Source organism: Bos javanicus, chromosome 24 (genome assembly GCF_032452875.1).
Source record: "Bos javanicus breed banteng chromosome 24, ARS-OSU_banteng_1.0, whole genome shotgun sequence".
In the NCBI taxonomy this organism is placed as follows: Eukaryota; Metazoa; Chordata; class Mammalia; order Artiodactyla; family Bovidae; genus Bos; species Bos javanicus.
The window spans coordinates 8,239,806-8,261,595 of NC_083891.1; the positions used below are offsets into that span (position 1 = coordinate 8,239,806).

The following is a 21,790-nucleotide window of genomic DNA, read 5'->3' on the forward strand; positions in this document are numbered from 1 at the left end:
GCCTTCCATGAGCCACAAAAACAGGCTGCCTCAAGCTCTGCTCACCCCCAACAGTCTTACTTCAGTGATCATTTGGAGTAAGACCACAAATACATAAACTATCCATGGTGTTGAAAAGATTTAAACGTGAAAAGCAATAGACTATTTTACCAAAACCCAACCATAGAAAATGAAAAGGAAGAAAATCACTGTATTAAAAGCAAGAGAGGTTGGATAATACCTTATCCATCTAGACTTGGCCTTCAGTGGAGCCAAGTGATTCGTAGAAGAAAACAAAATCAGCAGTGAGGCTAGGATTATTTGAATGAATAGCCTACATTCATCAAATTTTTCAAATGGATGGTCATTTTTCCTTTCCCAAGACATCCCAGGAGGAATTATTAAAAGCCCTTTAGATTCCCTAGCCAAACTATAGTTCTTAGCCATGATATTTTCATGTTAGTACAAATAAGATAAACCATCAGCTAGCTTCTCCTCTCTCACTATTGTCTATACAGTATACTGATACTTCCTGTCCAGCACTCAAATAGTATGGGATCTTACTCATATTTTCATCTATTTTTTTTTTCCTTCCTGCCAGCCCTCCACAAGCTCCCCTCACACTGACCCACTAAAACACCCAAACATCAGTGACTGTGTCTGTCTCCTCTGTCCCCAGAGTATTCTTAAGTTAATAATGAAAAATTAGAACAGAAATTTATATGCATAGATGTTTATTGCAATAATATGGACAATATTTAAAGATTTGAAAGAAAAATGTTTAACAATAGAATAACTTCCAATAATATATTCATACCACCAGGGAAGAACATTCATACCTTCAATTCAGTTCAGTTCAGTCGCTCAGTCGTGTCCAACTCTTTGCGACCCTATGAATTGTAGCACGCCAGGCCTCCCTGTCCATCACCAACTTCCGGAGTTCACTCAAACTCATGTCCATCGAGTCAGTGATGCCATCCAGCCATCTCATCCTCTGTCATCCCCTTTTCCTCCTGCCCTCAATCCCTCCCAGCATCAGAGTCTTTTCCAATGAGTTAACTCTTTGCATGGGGTGGCCAAAGTATTGGAGTTTCAGCTTCAGCATCATTCCTTCCAAAGAACACCCAGGACTGATCTTTAGAATGGACTGGTTGGATCTCCTTGCAGTCCAAGGGACTCTCAAGAGTCTTCTCCAACACCACAGTTCAAAAGCATCAATTCTTCGGCGCTCAGCCTTCTTCACAGTCCAACTCTCACATCCATACTTAGAATATTATAATCTAAAAATGGTGTTTTAGTCATTTTAAATAGCAAAATATTTAAAAATAATTTTGTATAAAAAGCAGGGTCAAATCTGCATAGATATAACTGTGGTTATATTATGTAATCATGTAACTAGCATATAGATGTATATTTAGTATATGCATAAGTCTAAGAGTGTTTGTGTGTGTTGTATAGAACAGACATTATATACATGAGTATGGACTCCAGAGTCTGGCTGCCTGAATGTGAATCCCAGATTTGTCACTTAATAAGCAAATTACTTAAGCTCTCTTTCCCTCAGTTTCATCCATTTTGAAATGTGGGAAATAAATACACAGTTGAGATTAGATGGCTGAATTCTACTTGTTGTTTATTTGCCAAGTTGTGTCCGACTCTTTGTAACCCCACAGACTGCAGCACAGCAGGTTTCCCTGTCTCTCATTATTTCTTGGAGTTTGCTCAAACTCATGTCCTTTGAGTCAATGATGTTATCTAATCATCTCATCCTCTGTCACCCTCTTCTCCTGCCCTCAGTCTTTCCCAGCATCAGGGTCTTTCCTGATGAGTCAGTTCTTTGCATCAGGTGGCCAAAGTATTGCAGCTTCAGCTTCAGCATCAGTACTTCTATGCAGAATTCTACTTAGAACAATGCATAACAGAGAGTAAATATGCAATTCTTAGCACTTAGGATCCTCCAAGTACATACACACATTATAAGTACACAAAATGAACCTATGCATACACATAGACACTTGCAAAATTATGCAAAATCGAGCAAAGAGTTATCAGTATTTCTGACTTTTGAGATTGTGAATAACTTTTGTGATTACATGTTTTTTCTATTTTCTGAGGTTTTCTGGAATGTGAAAATATGCTTTCATAATCAAAACCAATTTTGCATGGTATTTAAGAACAGATGGATTGAGTTACACACATATAGTACATATGCTTAAAATACAATATTGTATTAAAAATACAATACTGCTTAAAGCAATGCTCAGCATATAGGATGCCTTATAGAAACATGTATTAAGTTAATATAAATAGTAAATTGAGGAAATGGACATAGTAATTAGTAACTAGAGAATATTTAGCCCAAGGGATCTGTAAGAAAGGAAGTTAAAAATGGAATCGTGGAAGGTGAAATCACTCAAAGACTTAAGTATATATTTGATAGGCAGCATCAAAGAAGCTTGTACAAAGTCAGAAAATCTGTGACAAGAAAAAATAAGCTTCATGGCCAAATTTAGATTCCAGATAAGCTAGGGAAAATAAGATCAGAGTAAATGGGATAAATTTGTTTGAAAGAGGAAAAACTTTTACATGATCCTGGAATAAGGAATGCAGGGTTGGGTTTTGGTATGTCAAAATTTGTATTTTAAAAAGCAAAAAATAGTCCTGTTTTTAATTTTTTGAGGAACCTGCATACTGTTTTCCATGGTGGCTTCACCAATTACATTCCCAGCAACAGTACTAAGTTTCCTTTTCTCCACATCATCGCCAATGTTTATTATTTCTTGTCTTTTTGAAAATAGGCATTCTGATAGCAATGAGTTGCTATATCATTGCGGTTTTGATTTGCATTTGCTTGATAATCCAGCAATTCCACTCCTGGATATCTATCCAGAGAAAATGAAAACAGTAATTCAAAAAGATATATATGCCTTGACATTCATAGCGGCGTTATTTGCCATGGTCAAGATATGGAAGCAACCTAAGTGTCTGTCAACAGATGAATGGTAAAGACGTGAAACACACACACACAAACACACACACACACGTGTATTACTCAACCATAAAAGAGAATGACACCTTGCCATTTATGACCACATGGATGAATCTGGAGGGTACTATGCTTAGTGGAGGAAGTCAAACAAAGAAAGACAAATGCAGTGTATTTTCACTTATATGTGGAATCTAAAACAATATACAAATAAACATAACAGAAACAGACTCACAGAGAACAAACTAGTGGTTACTAGGGATGAGAGTGAGTGTAAAGCGTTGACAAGATAGGTGAAGGGGATTAAGAGGTACAAACTACTAGGTATAAATTAAGATACAGAAGGAAAGTTGTGACCAACCTAGACAGCATATTCAAAAGCAGAGACATTATTTTGCCAACAAAGTTTCATCTAGTCAAGGCTATGGTTTTTCCTGTGGTCACGTATGGATGTGAGAGTTGGACTGTGAAGAAGGCTGAGCGCTGAAGAATTGATGCTTTTGAACTGTGGTGTTGGAGAAGACTCTTGAGAGTCCCTTGGACTGCAAGGAGATCCAACAAGTCCATTCTGAAGGAGATCAGCCCTTCTTTGGAAGGAATGATGGGATTTCTTTGGAAGGACTGATGCTGAAGCTGAAACTCCAGTACTTTGGCCACCTCATGCGAAGAGTTGACTCATTGGAAAAGACTCTGATGCTGGGAGGGATTGGGGGCAGGAGGAGAAGGAGACGACAGAGGATGAGATGGCTGGATGGCATCACTGACTCGATGGACATGAGTCTGAGTGAACTCTGGGAGTTGGTGATGGACAGGGAGGCCTGGCGTGCTGCGATTCATGGGATCGCAAAGAGTCGGACATGACTGAGCGACTGATCTGATCTGATCTGATCTGATATAATATGTAGCACAAGGAATATAGCCAGTATTTCATAATAACCTTATAATCTATTTTAAAAAGTCACTGCTATACCCCTGAAACTAATAGTAATAGTATAAGGCAACTCTACTTCAATAAAAATAAATAATAGGGGCATTGAAAATGAATAATCCATACACTCTGAGAAATCAAAAGCAAGATGGGTGGGTGCAGGTTGCCTCTGGAGAAGGGCGAACCTGCAGAGAATGCTGATGGCTCCAGGTGGAGACTGTGGGGAGTGGGCTAAGGATGGTGAAGACTCTCATCTCTGATAAAGGTCAAGTGAGGACACTGGTCTAAACCAACATACTTCAGAAGTGGTAACTCATGGATATATACGTATATATGAAGAAAAGACATGAAGGCAAGGCTGGACTTTCACAGGGTGGATCATTTCATTCCCACTTATATTTCCCTGACACAGTTATTCTGTAGCTAATTAAATAATAGTTTCAGGCTCTCAAATACCTCATATGATTCAACAAAAATCTAGCAAAGTTTGAAACTTTCTCAATAATTCTATTTGTTGATATTGCTAACAGTATAATATATATTTTTATAACAAGCAAGTATCTTATTTTGCATTTAATCCCCTGTTCAAATAAGTTTCTCTAATATATGACTAGTTATGAAAGAATTTCAGGAACTAAATAAAAAATATCAGTTGGCCATTACAAGTTTTAATATACTAGTATTATAAAGTTTCTTAGTATCCTAACCGATGTTTATTAGATCTGTAAATATTAGATCAGATCAGATCAGTCTCTTAGTCATGTCCGACTCTTTGTAACCCCATGAATCGCAGCACGCCAGGCCTCCCTGTCCATCACCAACTCCCGGAGTTCACCCAGACTCACGTCCATCAAGTCAGTGATGCCATCCAGCCATCTCATCCTCTGTCGTCCCCTTCTCCTCCTGCCCCCAATCCCTCCCAGCATCACAGTCTTTTCCAATGAGTCAACTCTTCGCATGAGGTGGCCAAAGTACTGGAGTTTCAGCCCCAGCATCATTCCCTCCAAAGAAATCCCAGGGCTGAGCTCCTTCAGAATGGACTGGTTGGATCTCCTTGCAGTCCAAGGAACTCTCAAGAGTCTTCTCCAACACCACACAGTTCAAAAGCATCAGTTCTTTGGCGCTCCGCCTTCTTCACAGTCCTACTCTCACATCCATACACGACCACAGGAAAAACCATAGCCTTGACTAGACGCACCTTTGTTGTCAAAGTAATGTCTCTGCTTTTCAATATGCTATCTAGGTTGGTCATAATTTTCCTTCCAAGGAGTAAGTGTCATTTAATTTCATGGCTGCAGTCACCATCTGTAGTGATTTTGGAGCCCCCCAAAATAAAGTCTGACACTGTTTCCACTGTTTCCCCATCTATTTCCCATGAAGTGATGGGACTGGATGCCATGATCTTTGTTTTCTGAATGTTGAGGTGTAAGCCAACTTTTTCACTCTCCACTTTCACCTTGATCAAGAGGCTTTTTAGTTCCTCTTCACTTTCTGCCATAAGGGTGGTGTCATCTGCATATCTGAGGTTATTGATATTTCTCCCGGCAATCTTGATTCCAGCTTGTGTTTCTTCCAGCCCAGCATTTCTCATGATGTACTCTGCATATAAGTTAAATAAACAGGGTGACAATATACAGCCTTGACAAACTCCTTTTCCTATTTGGAACCAGTCTGTTGTTCCATGTCCAGTTCTAACTCTTGCTTCCTGATCTGCATACAAATTTCTCAAGAGGCAGATCAGGTGGTCTGGTATTCCCATCTCTTTTAGAATTTTCGACAGTTTGTTGTGATCCACACAGTCAAAGGCTTTGGCATAGTCAATAAAGCAGAAATAGATGTTTTTCTGGAACTCTCTTGCTTTTTTGATGGTCCAGTGGATGTTGGCAATTTGATCTCTGGTTCCTCCGCCTTTTCTAAAACCAGCTTGAACATCAGGAAGTTCACAGTTCACATATTGCTGAAGCCTGGCTTGGAGAATTTTGAGCATTACTTTACTAGCATGTGAGATGAGTGCAATTGTGCGGTAGTTTGAGCATTCTTTGGCATTGCCTTTCTTTGGGATTGGAATTAAAACTGACCTTTTCCAGTCCTGTGGCCACTGCTGAGTTTTCCAAATTTGCTGGCATATTGAGTGCAGCACTTTCACAGCATCATCTTTTAGGATTTGAACTAGCTCAACTGGAATTCCATAACCTCCACTAGCTTTGTTCATAGTGATGCTTTCTAAGGCCCACTTGACTTCACATTCCAGGATGTCTGGCTCTAGGTCAGTGATCACACCATTGTGATTATCTGGGTCGTGAAGATCTTTTTTGTACAGTTCTTCTATGTATTCTTGCCACCTCTTCTTAATATCTTCTGCTTCTGTTAGGTCCATACCATTTCTGTCCTTTATCGAGCCCATCTTTGCATGAAATGTTCCTTTGGTATCTCTGATTTTCTTGAAGAGATCCCTAGTCATTCCCATTCTGTTGTTTTCCTCTATTTCTTTGCATTGATCCCTGAAGAAGGCTTTCTTATCTCTCCTTGCTATTCTTTGGAACTCTGCATTCAGATGTTTATATCTTTCCTTTTCTCCTTTGCTTTTTGCTTCTCTTCTTTTCACAGCTATTTGTAAGGCCTCCTCCGACAGCCATTTTGCTTTTTTGCATTTCTTTTCCATGGGGATGGTCTTGATCCCTGTCTCCTGTACAGTGTCACAAACCTCATTCCATAGTTCATCAGGCACTCTATTTCTAGGCCCTTAAATCTATTTCTCACTTCCACTGTATAATCATAAGGGATTTGATTTAGGTCATACCTGAATGATCTAGTGGTTTTCCCTACTTTCTTCAATTTTAAGTCTGAATTTGGCAATAAGGAGTTCATGGTCTGAGCCACAGTCAGGTCCTGGTCTTGTTTTTGCTGACTGTATAGAGCTTCTCCATCTTTGGCTGCAAAGAATATAATCAATCTGATTTCGGTGTTAATAAAATCCACCACATACAATTGGCCCCTCAATGAAAATATTTGTGGGAACTCATTGGTCCATGAAATACATCTGAAAATTTTATTAATGCTGTCAACATTTGAGATTTTTAATTTAATATTTTTAATTTAATAAAAATACACAGTAAATTTTAGATTCTATGACAAAACCTTAAAATTTAAATTCTGTGGCCAGAATTAATATTTGATTATATTGCTTAAATGGATGAGATATTTATCTTTATATACCTAAAGGTAATAGATTTAATAAATTTAGTAAATAAAGCTAACATAATGAAATGAGGTATAAGCAGAGGATTTGGTAGTGTAAGTTGATTTAATTCTTAACTATCTTAGAGGAATTAAAAGCAACTTAGCTAATCTTCTTTCCTTTTCTCCCTCCCAGAATCATATCTTTTTCTTTATTTCTGCACTAGCAATTCTATTGCAAATAGATAAATGAGGCATGAATATTATAGCAAATTTGACTGACCTTATTTTCCATAAAGAGATAAAAAAGTAAAAAATACAATAAAATACAATTTTGTGGGAGTTCTATCAGAAATCAGCTGGCATTTATGAGCTTGGTATTATTTTCAACCAAAGGGGAAATTCAGATTTGTATGGGTCTCTGAGATTTTTCTGCTTACAGTTAAAAAATGCAAATTCTGTCAACTTCCTGCTTACACACATGCAAACCAATCCAAATAACTTAAACTACTTCCTTTTTATTTAATCTCTTTTCAAAATGGGAATTTCTAAAAGCAGAAGACATGTTCTTAAAAGTTGAAATGACGTGTCATCATTAATTTTTGCTATTTGAGGTTGTCAATTGCATATGTCATAGAAATGATTAATCATCAAAATTTAATAACCAGAAGTAAACACAGAACATCAACTGTGCTACTAGAAAATTATCTGTGATTGAATCAATATTTTTGTCTTCACATTTGAATGTGTAAGCAAGTTTTACAGCCAGAGTTCTATAGTTCTTGACAGACGTGGCAATAATAATAAGATAATATTGTAAATCTTTAAGAGCTGTGTGACTCTACTACTCAGTTTCCTAGGCATCATGAGGTGCCAACTGATGATATAAAACTCAAATACAAACTTGTGCAGTATCAATGTCAAAGTTAAATCTTAAATCATGAAAAACACACCAACAATGGAAATCACTTAAAATGTAAAATTCAATAGAAATAGTATAGCTCATTGACACGATCTGCATTTTCTCCTAATCAGGACAATTTCAATAGAAACATTTTTAAAATTATAATTAAAGTTATTTAGCATGTAGCTATGGAAGGAAGAAAATACCTTATGTAAAACATTTAAATAAGGAAGTGGAAGTCTACACGTAAAGGGCATTTTCAAACTGCAACATATGGAATTTATCAGAAAAATGAAATTAGAATGTACAGAGTTTCAGCTTAATTTTAAAAAGACAAAAATGTACCAAAAAGATGTTCATAAATATTATATAATAGATTGCAATTTAACAATATACATTCTAGATGCCTTAAAGGATACTTAGGTGCCAATGGTTTATATTAGAATTGAAGAACAACATAGAATCTAATTGTCCCATATCCTGCATAACTTTTAGTTAGCTTAATGTGGTTATTGTGAAGAGTTAGACACTTACCCTTGAATTCAAGGCCATTTCTCTTGTCTTTAAAAGTCACTATGGGTACAAAAATGGGGAGATATTCCCTTAGATCAAATGCTGTGCTTTCACATTCTGAAGCACATTTCTATGCAAAAATATATCAGTGAACTAAGATATTATAAAAATTAGGATAATATATAGAGCAGTATTTAGCATTTGGAGGACATAAGTAAATGGCAATACCATAGTAGCCAAAAATATGAATGATAAATTATATTAATCCATCTATAGAAATAAGTTACATACTAAATATGTATATAAAGATCTTCTGTTTAAATCCATATCTTTTACCTGCCTCCAATCCTTCAATAATTTTCACCAAGTTATGCTTTTATATGTTAAAAGAATATCCTAGCTATTGTAAACAGTACTGCAATGAACATTGGGGTACACGTGTCTTTGTGAGTTATGCTTTTCTCAGGGTACATGCCCATTAGTGGGATTGCCGGATCATATGGTAGTTTTAGTTTTTTAAGGGGTCTCCATGCTGTTCTTCATAGTGGCTGTATCAATGTACATTCCCACCAACAGTGCAAGAGGGTTCCCTTTTCTCCACACCCTTTCTAGAACTTATTGTTTATAAATTTCTTGATTATGCACATTCTGACTGTTGTGAGGTAATACCTCATTGTAGTTTTGATTTACATTTCTCTAATAATTAGTGATTTTGAGCATCTTTTCATGTGTTTGCTGGTCATCTGTATATCTTTGGAGATATGTCTATTTAGGTCTTTCACCCAATTCTTGATTGGGCTGTTTTTTTGATACTGTGTTCCATGGGCTGCTTGTATATTTTGAAAATTAATCCCCATAGATGGCAGCCCACCAGGCTCCCCCATCCCTGGGATTCTCCAGGCAAGAGTACTAGAGTGGGTTGCCATTTCCTTTTCCAACGAACAAAGCTAGTGGAGATGATGGAATTCCAGTTGAGCTATTTCAAATCTTAAAGGATGATTCTGTTAAAGTGCTACACTCAATATACCAGCAAATTTGGAAAACTCTACAGTGGCCACAGGACTGGAAAAGATCAGTTTTCATTCCAATCCCAAACAAAGGCAATGCCAAAGAATGTTCAAAGTACCACACAATTGCAATTATCTCACACGCTAGCAAAGTAACGCTCAAAATTCTCCAAGCCAGGCTTCAAGAGTACATGAACCATGAACTTCTAGATGTTCAAGCTGGATTTAGAAAAGGCAGAGGAACCAGAGATCAAATTGCCAACATATCATCAAAAAAGCAAGAAAGTTCCAGAAAAACATCTAAAAGATGCTTACTCCTTGAAAGGAAAGTTATGACCAACCTAGATAGCATATTCAAAAGCAGAGACATTACTTTGTCAACAAAGGTTCGTCTAGTCAAGGCTATGGTTTTTCCAGTGGTCATGTATGGATGTGAGAGTTGGACTGTGAAGAAGGCTGAGTGCTGAAGAATTGATGCTTTTGAACTGTGGTGTTGGAGAAGACTCTCTAGAGTCCCTTGGAATACAAGGAGATCCAACCAGTCTACCCTAAAGGAAATCAATCCTGAATATTCTTAGGAGGGACTGATGTTGAAGCTGAAACTCCAATACTCTGGCCACGTGATGTGAAGAACTGACTCCTTGGAAAAGACCCTTATGTTGGGAAATATTGAAGATAGGAGGAGAAGGGGATGACAGAGGATGAAATGGTTGGATGGCATCACTGAGTCGATGGACATGAGTTGAGCAAGCTCCATGAGTTGGTGATGGACATGGAAGCCTGGCGTGCTGCAATCCACGGGGTCACAAAGAGTCACGTGACTGAGCAACTGAACCTAAGTTTGCAAATATTTTCTCCCATTCTGAGGGTTGTCTTTTCATCTTGTTTATAGTTTCCTTGACTGTGCAAAAGCTTTTAAGTTTAATTAGGTCCCATTTGTTTATTTTTGTTTTTATTTTCACTATTCTAGGGGGTGGGTCAAAAAGGATTTTGCTGTGATTCATATCAAAGAGTGTTCTCCCTGTGTTTTCCTTTAAGAGTTTTATAATGTGTGACCTTACATTCAGGTCATACAGAATGAAGTAAATCAGAAAGAAAAAACAAATATATTAAAAGAATAGAAGTAATGACTACATGTGTGTGTGTATTTCTGTATGTCTGAAAACAGAACATTTAAAATTGTTCCAGGTAGCTGCTTTAAGAATGCTGTTAAAAACATAGCTCCACTGAAGTGTAAATGTGAGTTTCTTAGCTATACTATGAAATACAATATAAGATTAATGTACAATGTAGTTATTCATTCATGAGGTTGATGGAATTTAGCTTTAATTTCCTTTTTTCACTGTACCATGAAGAAATAAACAGTCACAGGATGACTTCATATTTTACAACTTCTCATTCATGGAAACAAGAAAAGATTTAGAAATATACAGATTTAGAAATATACAGATTATATAGAAAAGAGCAGATTCATTCATTCACATTCAAGTTTGTCATCTCTAAATCAGAATAAGAGAATGATGAAGAAAATCTATTAAGAAACAATATCAATCAATATTAAATGCAAATAAGTAAGTGAGATGATTACCGGCTCATGTTCTTGTAAATAATGCAAACATTTTTGTGCAAACACACGTGGCCAAGAAAAGATTAGAATCTTTTTTTGCTGTCTTGGAATTCCATCTTTTAAAATGTCAAAGCTTTCCTATCACAATATTCACTTTACCTTCAAAACTTTAATATAAGGCTTTACTCACATCAGCATTTGGATTCTGAACTCAGAAATAAAAGAACAGAAATTGTGCTTCTATTTCTATAGGTCTTATATACTATTAAATTTTCAATCTGAATAGTGTAGGTTTCAAATATATGTTAACTTACAAGTCTAGAATAATTGGTAAACCAACACTGAGGTAACATTTCCTTATTTCTACTCTCTAAAATGTCTTACTCAGTTTTGCCACCAAAAAATTACCTTTTGCAAATGTGAAATACACAATATGACCTTTTTTATGAGATTTCAGCACAAAATTATCTAATCCAGCTTCCATGATAGTGTTTTTAAATAAAGGGAATGCAGTTAAGTATATAAGATTTCTTTAATGGTAAATTAGTATTTTTATATTAAAGAAAATGTTTCTTACACATGTGGAATGTTCCAGACATTGTTCTAACTGTTTGGTATAAAGAAATGAGCAAGACAAAGAATATTCTTGAAATAATGGAATTACCTTTCTTTCTTTTTCTTTCTACCTGTTTGTCCATCCACTGACCCATTTATTTATCTATGGCATATACGTATGGATAACTGTTCATCAAAACAGCAAAAACATTACAGTCACAAAGGAAAAAAAAAGACTTGGTGTTTAGTTATGTTCACTGTATTAGTTCATTTTTAAAGTAATATAAATTGTAAGAAGACACAATCTCACCACCTGACCTTGTTTTTAAATTTGTGATTTCTAAAATAGCTAAAAGAAATGTTCACTGGAAAATGTTGTGGACATTCTTATACTTGAATTTAATAGGAAATACCGTTCAGAGGTATTTATCTATGAACAAGTTGAACACATTCTACTTGCTGTGCAGTTTTCCACAAGGTCAGAACACGGTTTATGATCTATGAAGCCAACATCCATTACCTTAATTATCGTAGTTCTAAATGATTATCAATATCTGATAATGATTGAAGCCACTTCCTTTTTTTTTTTTTTGCTTTCAGAAATAGCATGCCTATTTTTGAAACTACTTTCTTTACTCCCTTCTATGTGAATATCAATACAATTTGATAAATTCCATGTGGATTTCTGTTGATATTCTGATTGGAAATGCAAGAACTTAAAGATTAGTCTGGAGAGAAATGACATTCTTATTATAACATATTATCCATTGTTTTGGCTTGTTCAGAGCCATATTTTAAGTATTTTGTTCATAGATTTTGAATTGTTATTGGAATTTTTTCTTATTATCTTTAGTTAATTGAACTTTTATCAAGAAAATTTAACTTTTTATATAATGGGTCTGTACCTTGTCTTGGATATATGTTTTGTCTGTACATAATAGCACAATTGCCTCTTTCTTCTTGCTTATTCATCTACTGTGGTACAACTTTGAATAGCAGATTTACTGGTTATTTTTGCTATTTTGGTTTGTTTCTGAACTCCTGAGTTTAAATGATTGCCTGTAAATAATAATATTTGATTTCTTTAAAGTAGAAATTCTAAGTAGAAAATGGAACTTCTCAGATATTCTTAGTTTTAACCATGAATATGGGTTAACATTTTAAAATTGTTTTATTATTTTTTATAATAATCATTCCATTTTCTGAGTTGAATTGGTAGAATATATTAATACATTTTTGATAGAGAACCTTTCTTGAATTCTGAGGATAAACACCGTATGGTCATGATGCATATTTTATAACACTTGTAGGTTCCATGTGCCAAAATTATCACTTAGAAGTTTTTCACCCATAATCATACATAAACCTGTAATTCTCTTCTTTTATACTATTTTTATCAAGTTTAAGTGTTAATAATTTCCTGTCTTATAACATATGTTAGGAAATGTGCTTTTGAATTTCTCTAAAATGTTTTTTTATCTGTTTCTTAAAGTTGATAAAACTCACCTATAAGAATAGGTTTTCCTAAATAGCTTTCCTCCTTTTTTCTTGATCAGTTTTGTACAGGCTTTTGATAATGATGAGAAATTCGGGAGATTCTTCAAGTGTCGTTAATGTCTTTTCTCCCTTCTTCCCTTTGCTCTATAAGGGGGGAATTTGGTTCTTGCCACACTGAGTCATATTCATCACAGCCCACATTTGGATCCAGAGACAGGCACACTCTTGCCTGCAGCTACACTCCTGTTTTATGTTTCTCTGTTGTTTCTGGCTAATGGAGAGTTTTATCTGTACCACTAAACATGCTTAGGTTTCTTAATGACTTTATAAAAACAGGTCTTATTTCTTACTGCTATGTTTACAGAAAGCACGATCAATGTATAATCTTACCACAGCATTTTGAAAAGGACTGCTTATATATTCTCATGTCAGCATTTTACAAATGAATGTGTAAATGATGGGCGCTATTAGATTTTAGTATCATAGCTAAAACACCATTATATCATATATGGTTTCTATTTTTACTCACCCAGAATCTTAAAAGGATACAATATGTAATTATACCACCAAACACTTCCATTTCCCCAGATTAATGAAGATCCATTGGCAGCAATTTGGAAAATGTAACTTACTGTGCTGAAGCAATAACTCATATAGTGACCCATAAAAGTTAATACAATTTTAGAAGGGTCTAATATAGTCTCAAAGAAGAGCTGGAAGAAAGTGGGTCACTCTGTCAGCAAACCCAACAAATACATCCCAAAGAATAGTGGTGATAAAAATGATTCAGAAACAGAGACCATGGTAACAAAATAATTCAGTTTTGCAAATTGCTTCATGCATATAGAAGCAAAGAACTGTGTCTATGATTAGTCTTTCATTTTACTTATTTTAAAAATATATATAACAGCTCTTTAAAATTATTTATGATTACAGTGGGCAGTATTAGAACATTTCTCTTGAAAACTAAAAATGCTTTCAAATGTGTTTTATCATTTGACCGTTTTACAATTCTGTGAGACAGAGTATAGATCTGTTTCTAAACCATGCACACACACTGAGCTAAAGTGCGTTAAGTAGATTTTCTATGTTACATGAGTCTTCTCATTCAAAACAGTAACTGTTTACTGTAATGCATACATACACACGAAGATTTTCATTTCTTTTTTGACAATAATGGGCAGATGTGAACATTGTAGTTAAAATTTTTCATGTATCTTTGTTAATGTTAGCTAAAAGACTCTCCTTCCATAAATTTGTTTTTTTAAGTCTATATTTTGACTCACATTCAAAATTTCTTATAGTGCATGCAAATATGAATCATTAACTATGCACAGTGATAAACAGATCTAACATATAGCTCAAAGAATGCCAATAATGTTAAAGCATCCAAAATGGAATGTCACTTTGTAACACAGTAAGATGTAAGAATAATTTTCATTTTTTATTATGGCTTTAGTTTAATTTCAGAAGAAATATAAAAGGAAAAAAAGTGTGTATCATTGTTGTCAGAATTCTTTTGTACAAGTGAGAGACCACTTGCCATAATATTATAAGTAAAACATTTCAATAGAAGGCTTAAATTATATAAATTTAAATAATTATATAAAATTTAATAAACTATATAAATTTAAAACAATAAGAATTGTCTGAAAATAGAATATAATTCCTTGTGAAATAGTCCCTGATTCTGGAATGATTCAAGTAAAGGTGATGTTATCAAAGGGGTTATTAAATCAGCATGGTGGTTGGATAAGTAATCTTTATGATTTCTTCCAGTTCCAATTCTTAAAGAGTCTTTGAAAGTTTTAATTATTAAACCTCCAGATGTTGACTTTGAAACCTCCTTCTTTCTGAAGTTAAATATTATATATTTTTCTTTAATTCAGTGAATGTTTCTGTAACACCTATTATGTACCACATACCATGTAATCCAACTGTGGCTCAGATCATGAACTCCTTACTGCCAAATTCAGACTTAAATCAAAGAAAGTAGGGAAAACCATTAGACCATTCAGGTATGACCTAAATCAAATCCCTTATGATTATACAGTGGAAGTGAGAAATAGATTTAAGGGCCTAGATCTGATAGATAGAGTGCCTGATGAACTATGGACTGAGGTTCGTGACACTGTACAGGAGACAGGGATCAAGACCATCCCCATGGAAAAGAAAAGCAAAAAAGCAAAATGGCTGTCTGGGGAGGCCTTACAAATAGCTGTGAAAAGAAGAGAAGCGAAAAGCAAAGGAGAAAAGGAAAGATATAAGCATCTGAATGCAGAGTTCCAAAGAATAGCAAGAAGAGATAAGAAAGCCTTCCTCAGCGATCAATGCAAAGAAATAGAGGAAAACAACAGAATGGGAATGACTAGAGATCTCTTCAAGAAAATTAGAGATACCAAGGGGACATTTCACGCAAAGATGGGCTTGATAAAGGACAGAAATGGTATGGACCTAACAGAAGCAGAAGATATTCAGAAGAGATGGCAAGAAAACACAGAAGAACTGTATAAAAAAGATCTTCATGGCCCAGATAATCATGATGGTGTGATCACTGACCTAGAGCCAGACATCCTGGAATGTGAAGTCAAGTGGGCCTTAGAAAGCATCACTACGAACAAAGCTAGTGGAGGTGATGGAATTCCAGTTGAGCTCTTTCAAATCCTGAAAGATGATGCTGTGAAAGTGCTGCACTCAATATGCCAGCAAATTTGGAAAACTCAGCAGTGGCCACAGGACTGGAAAAGGTCAGTTTTCATTCCAATCCCAAAGAAAGGCAATGCCAAACAATGCTCAAACTACTGCACAATTGCACTCATCTCACACGCTAGTAAAGTAATGCTCAAAATTCTCCAAGCCAGGCCTCAGCAATATGTGAACCGTGAACTTCCTGATGTTCAAGCTGGTTTTAAAAAAAGCAGAGGAACCAGAGATCAAATTGCCAACATCTGCTGGATCATGGAAAAAGCAAGAGAATTCCAGAAAAACATCTATTTCTGCTTTATTGACTATGCCAAAGCCTTTGACTGTGTGGATCACAATAAACTGTGGAAAATTCTGAAATAGATGGGAATACCAGACCACCTGATCTGCCTCTTGAGAAATCTGTATGCAGGTCCAGAAATAACAGTTAGAACAGGACATGAAACAGCAGACTGGTTCCAAATACAAAAAGGAGTACGTCAAGGCTGTATATTGTCACCCTGTTTATTTAACTTCATGCAGAGTACATCATGAGAAATGGCTGGGCTGGAAGAAACACAAGCTGGAATCAAGATTGCCAGGAGAAATATCAATAACCTCAGATATGTAGATGACACCACCCTTGTGGCAGAAAGTGAAGAGGAACTCAAAAGCCTCTTGATGAAAGTGAAAGTGGAGAGTGAAAAAGTTGGCTTAAAGCTCAACATTCATAAAATGAAGATCATGGCATCCAGTCCCATCACTTCATGGGAAATAGATGGGGAAACAGTGGAAACAGTGTCAGGCTTTATTTTTCTGGGCTCCAAAATCACTGCAGATGGTGACTGCAGCCATGAAATTAAAAGACTCTTACTCCTTGGAAGGAAAGTTATGACTAACCTAGATAGCATATTCAAAAGCAGAGACATTACTTTGCCAACAAAGGACTGTCTAGTCAAGGCTATGGTTTTTCCTGTGGTCATGTATGGATGTGAGAGTTGGACTGTGAAGAAAGCTGAGTGCTGAAGAATTGATGGTTTTGAACTGTGGTGTTGGAGAAGACTCTTGAGAGTCCCCTGGACTGCAAGGAGATCCAACCAGTCCATTCTGAAGGAGATCAGCCCTGGGATTTCTTTGGAAGGAATGATGCTAGAGCTGAAACTCCAGTACTTTGGCCACCTCATGCGAAGAGTTGACTCATTGGAAAAGACTCTGATGCTGGGAGGGATTGGGGGCAGGAGGAGAAGGGGACGCCAGAGAATGAGATGGCTGGATGGCATCACTGACTCGATGGACGTGAGTCTCAGTGAACTCTGGGAGTTGGTGATGGACAGGGAGGCCTGGCGTGCTCTGATTCATGGCGTCGCAAATAGTCGGACACGACTGAGTGACTGAACTGAACTGAACTACCATGTAATATCACTGGGCACAGAGTGGTATTTAAAACAAAGACATGATCCCTGTCTTCATGATGCTTACATATGGAAAATATAGATAATAAAAGCATACACCTGTATCTAAGTGGGAAATCACATTATGGTATGTGGCTTGAACTAAAAGATTAGGATGCTGGGAGATTAAGAGTAAAGTTCTATGAGATCAGGAAATGCTTCATCAAGACAGTAACACTTAAGCTGTCACCTGAAACTGGAGAAAGAAGTCAGGGGAAGAATGATGAGCATGTCTTGGTCATTAAAAAAAAAACAAACAAAAAAATCAGGCTGCTAAAAGTATAGCTGTGGGTAAAATTTTGGAGATGCATAAATTAAAAAAAAAAATCAGTATTGATGAAACATAAAGAAGAAACAGAGATGTGCATAGAAAACCATTTAGAAGGTTTACATTGTCCCAAGTATTGGAAGGAGTTCAAACATTTATTCTTAAGTTTAACGAGAAGCTACTGAAAAATATCACCCATAGAGGGACATAATATGTTATATTTCTAGAATTCCACTCTCTAAAATATGTGCTGAAACTGGAGCTATTAGTTGAAAGCTAGTGTAGGAATCCAGGGTAGAGTTTATGATAATTTTGACCAGAGTAGTAGCAGAAAGATAGGGAGAAAATTCAAACATAAAAGATTTAATTGAATGTTCTGATTTATTGGGAGTGGCTGAAGTATAGGTGAAGAACTAATAGTTTCTGAGCAAGATGAAATAGCTGGTATCAAACTTACCCAACTGCTGTAAATAGTTATCAAAATGGGGCAGAATGTATAAAATATATATAAAAAGACATTTGAAAGCAATGGATTATGCCATGAATTTTTATTTTTTTTTCTATATGTTGAAAAATTTTTTTTAACTTTACAATATTGTATTGGTTTTGCCACACATCAACATGAATCCGCCACAGGTATACATGTGTTCCCCATCCTGAACCCTCCTCCCTCCTCCCTCTCCATATCATCCCTCTGGGTCATCCCAGTGCACCAGCCCCAAGCATCCAGTATCGTGCATCGAACCTGGACTGGCGATTCGTTTCATATATGATGGTATACATGTTTCAATGCCATTCTCCCAAATCATCCCACCCTCACCCTCTCCCACAGAGTCCATAAGACTGTTCTATACATCAGTGTCTCTTTTGCTGTCTCGTACACAGGGTTATTGTTACCATCTTTCTAAATTCCATATATATGCTGTATTGGTGTTTTTCTTTCTGGCTTACTTCACTCTGTATAATAGGCTCCAGTTTCATCCACCTCATTAGAACTGATTCAAATGTATTCTTTTTAATGGCTGAGTAATACTCCATTGTGTATATGTACCACAGCTTTCTTATCCATTCATATGCTGATGGACATCTAGGTTGCTTCCATGTCCTGGCTATTATAAACAGTGCTGCAATGAACACTGGAGTACATGTGTCTCTTTCAATTCTGGTTTCCTCCATGTGTATGCCCAGCAGTGGGATTGCTGGGTCGTATGGCAGTTCTATTTCCGGTTTTTTTAAGGAACCTCCACACTGTTCTCCATAGTGGCTGTACTAATTTCCATTCCCACCAACAGTGTAAGAGGGTTCCCTTTTCTCCACATCCTCTCCAGCATTTATTGCTTGTAGACTTTGGGATCGCAGCCATTCTGACTGGTGTGAAATGATACCTCATAGTGGTTTTGATTTGCATTTCTCTGATAATGAGTGATGTTGAGCATCTTTTCATGTGTTTGTTAGCCATCTGTATGTCTTCTTTGGAGAATTGTCTATTTCGTTCTTTGGCCCATTTTTTGATTGGGTCATATAAACAAATGGGACCTAATTAAACTTAAAAGCTTCTGCACAACAAAGGAAACTATAAGCAAGGTGAAAAGACAGCCTTCAGAATGGGAGAAAATAATAGCAAATGAAGCAACTGACAAACAACTAATCTCAAAAATATACAAGCAACTCCTACAGCTCAGTTCCAGAAAAATATATGCCATGAATTTTAGAAGGGAAGTATTGGAAGTGGGACCTACACTAAACCTGCATGTCTCACGAGGAACATTTTTCAAAATGCTGCATAGAGAAATAGAGCCCAACAGAGAATACTGGTCTCAGTGAGTGTAGGAGACACAGATCAGAGTCTGTGACTGTGGGAGTAGCTGGGGTTTAGGTGGCAAAGTATCAGGAGAAAAGCAGAGAGACACACTCCAAACGTCTGCATAGAATATGTCCTAGGTCCTCTAACAGGTCCTGTGTTGACCATGTGCAAGACTCAATTCTGGAAGGTCCTGCAGAGAACAGATACTGAGGAGCTGAGAGCTTTAGAGATCTCACTGTTCTGGCGATAAGCCGAGATTCCTTCCCAGCTGTACTGGAGAAACCTTGATATACACATTAAGACTTGCATTTGAGATACCAGAAACGCTATTCCTACAAGCAAAATCATGCTTTAGTTGTAAGTTGTTGTTCAGTCACTAAGTTGTGTCCAACTCTTTGCGACCCTATGGACTGCAGCATGCCAGGCCTTCCTGTCCTTCACTATCTCCTGGAGTTTGCTCTAACTTATGTCCACTGGGTCATCCAAACATCTCATCCTCTGGGGATCAACTGAAGTACACCGGTACTAAAATGGATTAACACCAGACTCCAACCATGTCTTAGTCTGTTGAGGCTGCCATAACAAGACACCACAGGGTAGCTTACAAACAACACACTTGCTGAGATACCTTATAATGTATGAATATTATACAAGTTGAGGGGCATGCAATAAAATAATGAAATGGAAATACACTTGAATTTGAGTAACTCAAAATTTAAATAATTCTGTGTTTAAATAAGTATTTGTAAGGAATGCACTGTAAAATGTTATTGACATACATAACTTCCTTTTCCACACAATGTATTTCTGTTTTTCAGAAGACAAACATTCCAGAAATTCACCAGTCACAATCAAACAACTAGAACAGTGTTATGACTGATATTTTCAATAGAATACAAGTAATCTCTACAGAGTTTATTTACATGCTCACATTTTGGAGGAAGGACACTACAGACAAACGTTAACAAAACAATGGCATATACTTTTTATAAGTGGTAGGAAGGGACCATTTTAAGTTGTCCCAGTGGAAGCCAAATTAATAATAATTAAGGAACATAAACCTTAAAAAGGTAATCCCAGACAATAAACTTCCCAAACAGGAAGGATCAGATTGTTAGACTGTGGGTCTCCATCTCTCACTTCTTCAGTTCTTAAATATGACAAAGGTCAGTTAAATCACAATAGCTGAACAGGGGAAATATATTTTCACCTTATGTCTTGATGATATCCATTTAGTATTAGTGAAAATACATTGTCAACAGAAAATAAGGGAAAAACCTATAATAACATGATCTCCAAAAACTTTCAGTGATGACTGACCCAGAGACTTCTGCTCCACCATAGCTAGCTAAAACATAGGAAGAATAAACAATATGTTTCATATATGCATTCATTGCAAAGAAATATTTTTAAGTTCTAAAGATAATTAACATTAATTTACATTAAGACATTGCTTCATGTCTCATTACAGAGCAGACAGTAGTAGCTGTTGCTTCCTCAGTTATAACTGCAATTAATTACATATATTTGAGATTTTAAAATGTGTGTGCATTTTCCTATTATAGATGCGTAGAAGTACTATAATACTTAAGAAAACCATTTAGTTAATTTAGTTTATCTAGAAGAGAAACTGACTGTGCTTTCTCTTATACGGAATATGAGAGTTAGTAGAAAATAAATTTTGCTTTTCCTCAAATGTTTATTGCTATTTCTAGAAGAAAGGATTTAAATACTCTGCCTCCCAGCTTACTTCTGCACTTCACGTGTGGTCAGTAACCCTATTTGTCTATCAGGCAACAGTCATGAGGTAGTATAAATTGAGATGTATTGCTCTAAGTATAAAGTAAATATCAAAAAATTACAGCAACCTTTTGTTATTAAGGTACAATTGACATATTAGTTTCAGATGTACAACCTAATGATTCAATATTCGTATATATTGTAAAGTAATTGCCACAATAAATCTAGTTAGCATCTACAACTACACATAGTTAGACTTTGTTTCTTTTGATGAGAACTTTTAAGATCTATTTCCTTAGCAACTTTAAGTGTGCAGTAAGTGTGCAGAATTATCAACCCTAGTCACCATGCTGCACGCTGCATGCCCATGTGACGTATTTTGTAATTGAAAGTTTGCACCTTTTGACCCCCGTAAGCATTTGACCCCTTTCCTCACCCTTAGAATCTGTCAACCAGCAGTCTGTTCTCTGTATCTGTGAGCTTCATTTGTTTAGATCCCCATCTACGTGCGATCATATGGTTTCTGTCTTTTCTGACTTCTGTCACTTAGCATAGTGCCCTCAAGTTTCATCCACATTGTCCCAAATGGCAAGATTTTATTTTTTATGAATACATAATAGTGCATTGTAAATTTGTATATACAGTGTTTTCTTTACTGCCTCATCCAGTGATGAACACTTACGCTATACCCATATCTTGCCTGGGCTTCCTGGTGACTCAGACGGTAAAGAA

The 21,790-nt window shown here is 36.2% G+C and overlaps 1 protein-coding gene across 2 annotated transcripts in view; it reads right to left on the reverse strand.

The window, feature by feature from the left end:
• Window positions 1–248: 248 nt before the first annotated feature.
• The window catches only part of CCDC102B (coiled-coil domain containing 102B), a 278,967-nt gene continuing 257,425 nt past the window's right edge, over window positions 249–21,790 (reverse strand). Inside the window, exons 8-9 of one of the 2 annotated variants that reach the window (XM_061399557.1) lie at window positions 8,509–8,547; window positions 249–1,878 (exon numbers count right to left, since the gene is read on the reverse strand). In XM_061399557.1, the coding sequence (XP_061255541.1) occupies window positions 8,545–8,547 (3 nt within the window). In that variant the 3' untranslated portion in view covers window positions 249–1,878; window positions 8,509–8,544. The remainder of the gene's footprint in view (window positions 1,879–8,508; window positions 8,548–21,790) is intronic. The other variant, XM_061399556.1, reaches the window with a different exon arrangement.